This window comes from Cibotium barometz, chromosome 18 (genome assembly GCF_041138505.1).
Source record: "Cibotium barometz isolate CiBa-2024 chromosome 18, ASM4113850v1, whole genome shotgun sequence".
Classification (NCBI taxonomy): Eukaryota; Viridiplantae; Streptophyta; class Polypodiopsida; order Cyatheales; family Cibotiaceae; genus Cibotium; species Cibotium barometz.
Window position 1 is genome coordinate 49,372,490 of NC_141063.1, and position 7,919 is coordinate 49,380,408.

Genomic DNA, 7,919 nt, shown 5'->3' on the forward strand with positions numbered 1-7,919 from the left:
TCCCCAGCTTCCCCCGTCCAGACCGGAGGATCACCAGATTGACCTCCTCCCAGGCTCGGAACCCCCAAGCAAGTTTCCGTATCGCCTTTCTAAGGCAATGGAATCGGAGTTGGACCGCCAACTCCAAGAATTGTTGCAAGCTGGCTTCATCCGCCCCAGCGTGTCGCCATTTGCAGCACCGATCTTATTTGTCAAGAAGAAAGATGGGTCTTCTCGGTTGTGTGTCGATTATCGTGCACTCAACAAGCTGACTATCAAGAGCAAATTCCCGATGCCTCGAATTGACTATATTCTCGAGAGGCTGAATGGAGCTAAGGTGTTTTCTAAATTGGATTTAAAGAGTGGGTACCACCAGGTTCGGATTGTTGAGGGGGACATCCCCAAGACAGCTTTCCGTACAGAACGAGCCCACTATGAATTTGTGGTTATGCCATTTGGATTGACGAACGCCCCAGCTACATTTAACCGCATGATGATGCGTATTTTCCGGGAGTTGATTGGAGTGTGTGTGTTCATATTTCTGGACGACATACTCATATTTTCAGCTACAGTTGAGCAGCATGACATTGATGTGGAGAAAGTCCTTAAGTTGCTGGAAAGCAACGAGCTCTATATCAATGAGAAGAAGTCAGAATTTTATCTGTTCCAGGTACATTACTTGGGATATATAATCAGTGCCGAAGGCATTCGACTTGATCCGGCTAAAGTGGCCGCGATTGTTAACTGGGAAGTACCTCAGACTGCTTATGACATTAGATCATTTGTGGGATATGCCAGGCATATTCCACCCACATTGACAAGTTTTCTGATCTCTCGGCAGACCTCACCGATCTGCTAAAGGGAGTGAAAACAAGGAGGCAAAAGATTCGAATGACTCCACGAGCGTTGGAGGCATTCCAGAACCTCAAGGTGGCTTTATCAGAAGCGCCTTGTTTAGCCCTTGCCTCGTGGGACGAACCATTTCAGGTGATCACCGATGCGAGTAACATCGCAATTGGAGGTGTATTGCAACAGAATGGTCATCCAGTAGCTTACATGTCTCGTAAGTTACTGCCCGCCGAAAAGAACTACTCAGTCTATGATCGTGAACTCCTAGCAGTTATACAGTTCTTGAAACATTGGAAACATTTCCTGTATGGCCGTGACTTCGAGGTTCGCACTGACCATCAGGCATTGCGCTGGATTCAGACGATGCCAAGTGCACAGTGGAGTGATCGACAACACCGCTGGAGTCAGATATTCCAGCAGTTCGGTGGCATGATTGAGTACCTTCCAGGAAAGGCCAATCCAGTGGCCGATGCTTTGAGCAGGAAGGGACAAGTATCTGCGATTCAGACCACTAGACTTGACCTTGTTGGTACAGGACTAGAAGACATGAAGCACACGTACGTGGATTCCGAGGAATTCGGTACACAGTGGGAACAGGCATTGGATGCCACAGGACCATGCCATTTTCTGATACGCGATGGTTGGCTTTACTACAAAGGCCGACTGTGTGTCATGAAATCATTCCGGACAGCTCTTCTCCATGATGCCCATGACGCCATTACAGGTGGTCATAGGGGCATGAATTCGACTCTGGAGAAGTTAGAACGGCAATACTATTGGCCAAAGATGAGGCGTGATGTGTTTACATATGTACAACGCTGTGACATTTGTCAAAAGGTGAAAGCTCCTCGTGGAAAGAAGATAGGGTTGTTACAGCCTTTGCCAATTCCTGAGGGTCCTTTCCAAGACATTTCGATGGACTTTGTCACAAATCTGCCTCCCAGTCCGAGTAAGCGTAATACACAGTGTTTGACTATTGTTGACAGGTTCAGCAAATTTGTGATGCTTATTCCTTGCAGGGCCAATGTGACCGCCGAGGATGTTGCCCAGCTATTCATTCGGCATTGGTACCCGATTGGTGGGATTCCTAGGACCATAGTGTCAGACCGAGATGCCAAGTTTACCAGTCATTTTTGGAGGGCATTGTTTGATAATTTTGGTACTAAGTTGAATTTTTCCAGTGCATTCCACCCACAGACAGATGGCCAAACAGAGATCTACAACCAGTTGGCCTTTGATGTGCTGAAGTGTTATGTCCACGATCAGCAAGGTAAGTGGGAATCGTTTTTGCCTTTAGTTCAAGCTGTTTTGAATGACTCTTTTTCTTCAGCTATTGGCAGGACTCCATATGAGGCAGCGTTTGGAAGACCTTTCCAGTCGTTGTTAACCAGGACTTCGTCTTCGGTACCGGAGGCGAACAGAGTGACAGAGTCTTACCAGGAGATCCTAGAGTCCGTCAAAGACAGATTGGCTAAAGCGCAAGAGGCCTACACTCGACAGGCCAATAAAGACCGAAGGGACATGAAGTTTTCGGAAGGAGATTGGGTATATCTTCGGATTATGAAGCAAAGATTAAAGCAGGTGGGCAAGCGATGCCCAAAGTTGTCTTTCAGGAGCTTCGGACCATTCCCCATCCGGAAAAAGATTAATGAGGTGTCTATGCAGTTAAAGCTACCTCCGAGTTGGACTATGCACGATGTATTTCATGTCAGTTGGTTGAAGCCATATGCAGGTCCACCCCCTTTTCAGAGGTCAAAGACGAAGCGGAACCAGACATCATTGATGAAGCAGAAGTAATGGTTCCAGAACAGATCCTTCTGCACCGTTTCAAGCATGGCTCAGGCCGAAGACTACGACAGTTCCTCACGAAGTTTCAGGACCGAGGCACTCATGAAGCGGTATGGCTCGACAAAGAATTTTTCGAAGACTATCCGGCATTATTGACGGATTATTTGGAGGCTATGCAGCTTCCGTCAAGTTAAGCAGAAGGGGATGTCACGTGCATCCCGCACTTGGATGCCACGTAGACATTTATGTACAGAAGGTGCAGGACCTGGGATGGTGAACTGGTCCCATGTGAGCCCAGTCCGGGACGAGTCAGCCAGGGATCCATCTCAGTCGTCCGAGGTCAGGTGTGCATTGTCCTGCACATGAGTCCAAGGTCAGGTGTGCATTGTCCTGCACATGAAGCAGTGCCAGTCCGCGCTGTGAGTCTCCCTCTGGAATGATGTCAGATGTGCTGTGTATCTGGTTTGCAACTGGATGCCAGACATCTGTAGGCATGTAGGTTTGCATGTAGAGATGGGGCCAGGCCATGGGGCTACCCCAGTGCAAGGATTTGCAGCTTGCATACTTAGTCTAAGCATGGGGGAGGTGTAGAACCACCCCCAAGGGGCCAGGAGGGCCCAAGCCTTGCCCACCAGCCAAGGCAAGGGCTGGGAGGGGCTGTCGGCCAGCAGTACTACTGCTGGACAGGCAGCCGACCAGGTCTAGTACCCTACCCTCCTAGTCGGCCAGGTGTAGAGAGTGTCCCACACCTCTGCGCAGCATGTCCAGCAGCCAGGGTGCTGCCCAGAATCATGCGCAGGCTGGACAGCATAGTATAAGTGTGAAAACCACTTTAATAATTAAACTCAGTCGTGGAGCTGTCCTGAAGCCAGCCGACTACATGAAGGGAGGGGTATAAAAGCCCAGCCAAGATCTCATTCATCTCATCTCATAATTCACCAAGAGCTCCAAGCAACCAAGGGCCAGGACAGCCAAGAACATTGCTTAAGCAAAGGGGTGAAGGACTGAAGGTCAAGGGCAGGTTTTCCAGCCAAGAAAAGGTCAAGTACTTTGTATTTGTTTTCAGATTTACATCATTCTAATAAAGCAAATACACCATCCGTGGTGGGGGCCCTACAGAGGGTAATTGGGACCCAATACTGTGTCCTCTCCATCTCCCCCTTCTCTCTCTATTTTTTGCACATCGTCTTTCAGTTTGTGCGTTAATTCCGTCGCGAAAAGAGTGCTGTTTTCTGAGTTTTGAAGTACCGATCCTTCTCCGAAGCTTCCGCATATTACAACACAGGAGATTTATATTCATCAGCCGCCAAGATTTGTTGTTCCAGGCAAACAGGATCATGTGTACCGGCTAAAGAAGGCTTTATATGGTCTAAAGCAAGCTCCGCGGGCTTGGTACCAGCGGATTGATGAGTTCTTTCAGAAGCTCGGCCTACGCGGTTCACGCAGATTAGAACCTTTATATCCTCCTTGAGAGGGGGTTGATTGTTATCATTGTGGTCTATGTTGATGACCTCATCTTTACAGGTTCTTATTTTGTGCGGATCCGTTCTGTTATGGATGCTTTGGAGACAGAGTTTGAGATGACGGATCTTGGCCTCTTGCATTATTTTCTTGGCTTTGAGATTTGGCAGACCTCGAAGGGCATGGGCATTTTCTTCTCTCAGCACAAGTACACTCGGGAGATTCTCGACAGATTTCAGATGACTAGGTGCAAACCAGTATCTTCTCCTATGGATATTGGTGAGAAGCTTTCTTCACTTGATGCTTCTCCAGGGACTAATCAAGGACAGTATTAGGTTCTCGTCGGTTGTTTGGTGTGGTTGGCCTACTCCCGATTGGACATATGCTTCGCAGTCAGTTTATTGAGTTCCTTCTCATCCAAACCCCGTCAACAGCATTGGCGGTGTGCTCTAAGAGTTCTTCGGTACTTGTGTATGGCACTTTAGATTTTGGCATCTTTTATGGCCAAGGACGCACTCTTGTTGGATGGTCTGACTCATACTGGGCTGGAGATCCAGATACACGGTGTTCGACCACTGGTTGTGTTTTTTCACTTGGGTCTGGAGCCATTTATTGGAGCAGTAAAAAGCAGCCTACTGTGGCGCTTTCCTCTACCGAGGCGGAGTACCATGCAGTTTGTTATGCTGCATGTGAGGCGATATGGTTGCGGAGATTATTGGAGGAGCTCGGCTGTCCTCCTACCGGATCTACTCTTCTTTGGTGTGACAATCAGAGTTGCATCGCAATCGCCAAGAACCCTGTGTTTCATGCTCATACGAAACACATTGAGATTCAGTATCACTATGTTCGTGAACAGGTTCTTGTTGGAGATTTGCGTTTGGAGTATTGTCCTTCCGCAGAGAATGCTACAGATTTGTTCACCAAGCCGGTTTCTCAAGCTTCCTTGGCTCCTCATCTTCGGATTCTCGGAGTTTGTTCAACATCCGGTGCTGAGAGAGGGTGTTAGCACATTCATCCCCAAATTCTGCTCTTTTATGGTGCCCATTTGGTCCCTTTTGCATGGCCCTTGCTTGTGGGCTGGCCACCCCTTTTTCTAGTATTTTTTTTGGATTTTTTCCCAACCTTTCTGGCATTTTCCAGTCGGCCATGTCCAATAGCTCCAGTCGGCCTGTTTGCAGCTCCAGTCGGCCAGCCTTCCCCCTACTATAAATAGTGGGTGCTGGCCTCTCTTTTCTCATTCAATCTTGTACATATTTTGCTCCCTCACTTATGAGACTTGTAGCCTCTTGCTTGGGACTGTTTTGCTTCAGTATATTCAGCATAGTTCTCTCCATATCTCTCTCTCTCTCTTGCACTCTCTGTTCAGCACATTCTAGTGCCACTCTGCTTCCGCTCTGTGCACTCTTTCAAGTATATGGTTTATATTAGCTAAACCTTGTTTTTGCCTAAATCATGAACTACCATTATCGACCTAAGCAATGGCCTTCCTAAAATTGCATCAAATGAGGGCAAGAATTTAGTATTGGGTAGTACCACAATCACAATTAAGAGCCCACGCCCTACAATGCATCCCTTGTTAAGAGGGATTTATCTGAAGGTTGGTGAAAAGTTCAGTTCTCATAGGTGAACCCAGGTGAGGAAGTTTGATTTTGAGAGAGATACATTAGTCCGTGGTTGGATGCACTGACGTACCACAGCTAGACAACCGGCAGACCCATGGGCAGTAAGCCGACCCAATATTGCAATCAAGCTAGCTTTGTTTGGGGCATGTGTGTCTTTGCTTTCCAGCATGCCACCTTCTGAGAGAGAGGAGTTCACACAATTCTAATAGCTCTGAAAAAGAAGAGCACCTTGGCTTGCCCATCAGAGGCAATCATGGCACAGCAACTCCCCTTGAAAAACACAAGCTTGTGAAATGTGTGCTTCCCTTTGGATTAATAAGAGCAACTTGATCAAGATAACAAAACATCCAATAGAGGAAAAGCAAGGAATGCAAGCTGTGGGATCCTCAAGGCCAAAAAAATTGTCCAACACACCATAAGGGATCTGTGATTGAGCAGGCTGTCTAGACTCTATCGTGCAAAAACCACATTAATGATACTTAGTAACAAAAAAGAAACTTTCAAGATAAAATCAGGTTAACTCAATAAAACTTTTTAAATGATGAACGTGAATTAACTGTTTTGCTTGGTGAAAATTTGACCCTTGTGTACCTGTTGACACATCCCCAGGTTCCATATCCTCTTCTTCATCTTCGAGCGGGATGGTACCCTCTAATGCTCCATTTGATGCAGCTTTTACTTGACCACCTTCATCGGTGTTGGTAGCCTTTTTCTTCTTCTTCTTCTTTTTCTTTGCCTCCACTGTCTCCTGCAAATTCAAAAATTCTCCATACTGATTTGACATAAATACTCAGAATCTGAAGCCATGCCTTCCGACTACAAAAACGTCATGCCCTCAAAAGCAGCCGCTTTTACATAACATCATACCTTCAAGGGCGGCATTAACAGCTAACACATCTACTCTCATATTCTTGGATTCAGCTAAAGGATACTAAAACCCTAACATCATGCTTTCGAGGGATGGCGGTGGTGTTAACGATTCGGCTAAACGATGTAGAAAGCCAAAATGAAGATGGCATAGATTATGCAATGGCTACGTATAAAGATAAAGGATTAGCGCTCTAATTCGATTTAAAGACTAATGTTTATTCATGGTGACAGCGAAAAATAAATGAATCTTTCTGATTAGCGCTAGCCTCGACACGCCTCTTCAAACCAGATTAACCCTAATCCAGAGGGTTTAAGAAGCTTTCAAACTGAAAAAACCTGATCCAGAAGGATTAAATCCTAATCAGAAAGAATAAACAGAGCGGCTTACGGATTCTTCGGTGGTATTAACAGCCTTTTGGTCATCCAGGCTTATCTCCTGCACGGCATCGTCGAGAGAAGTCTCGAGGTCGTGTACACCCGCCATGCTTCACTGAACACTTCAAACTATGGTTTACACGGAGAGACTATTATTGTCGATTAAATAATATATTAGTGTGCTTGGGTAGCGGCTTTCTGTTAGCTTTTTGTTGCACTAACACAAAATAAGGCACCAAAACGTTTTTTCCATTTATTAATTAATTGAACGTCACATCAAATTATCAAGCTGAGCATCTAATTAAGGTTTTAATTTAGCAAGGATTTGATCCGATTCGATTAGATGTGTGTTCATGTGTTTGGGCTCTTCTGCATGCTTCTCGATGAAGCATATGGGGAGCTAAAAGGTTGTTTCCTGCAAGTTGTTCCAAGCTCGCGCAACAGATCCTGCTGAGGGTCCCAAAACGTAGAGGGGGGGGAGCGGACAGTCGCTAAAAATGGCAAGGTAACTGCTTTTGGCAGTTCTCAATAGCTAATGGGTATCGTGGACAGGCACTCTGCCTCCTGTCTCCTCTCGCCTGCTCCTCAAAACCCTTCTTCACGGCTCCATTATCCCCTCTCTCTCAGCAAACGGAGAGAAGAGGAGGATTTTCAATGCACTGAGAATAGCTGGTGGTTCTACACGCACACTGGTGAAGAAGAATAAAGGCCAAGTGTATATATTTTGTACAAGCTAAAGGGCCACCGAAGATGACGGGGAGAGCGCTCGGGACTAAGGAGGAGAGGGAGGCCGCCAAGCAAATGGCGAGGAGGAGAGAAAGGAGGAGGAGATGGAGGGGGCGGCCGTGAGGACGAGGAGGACAAGGAGGGGATGGAGGGGGCGATGGCGAGGACGAGGGAGGGGGTGGGGGTGGGCTTGGAGAAGATGGCAAGGGAGGCCTTTGTAAATGTATTAATTTATGCCACGTCAATGGC

At 46.8% G+C, this 7,919-nt stretch overlaps 1 protein-coding gene across 1 annotated transcript in view; it reads right to left on the reverse strand.

The window, feature by feature from the left end:
• The window catches only part of LOC147629438 (methionine aminopeptidase 2B-like), a 52,299-nt gene extending 45,184 nt beyond the window's left edge, over positions 1 to 7,115 (reverse strand). The window contains exons 1-2 of the mRNA XM_086812715.1: positions 6,958 to 7,115; positions 6,291 to 6,447 (exon numbers count right to left, since the gene is read on the reverse strand). Coding sequence (XP_086668841.1) covers positions 6,291 to 6,447; positions 6,958 to 7,053 — 253 coding nt within the window. The 5' untranslated portion in view covers positions 7,054 to 7,115. The remainder of the gene's footprint in view (positions 1 to 6,290; positions 6,448 to 6,957) is intronic.
• Positions 7,116 to 7,919: the final 804 nt, after the last annotated feature.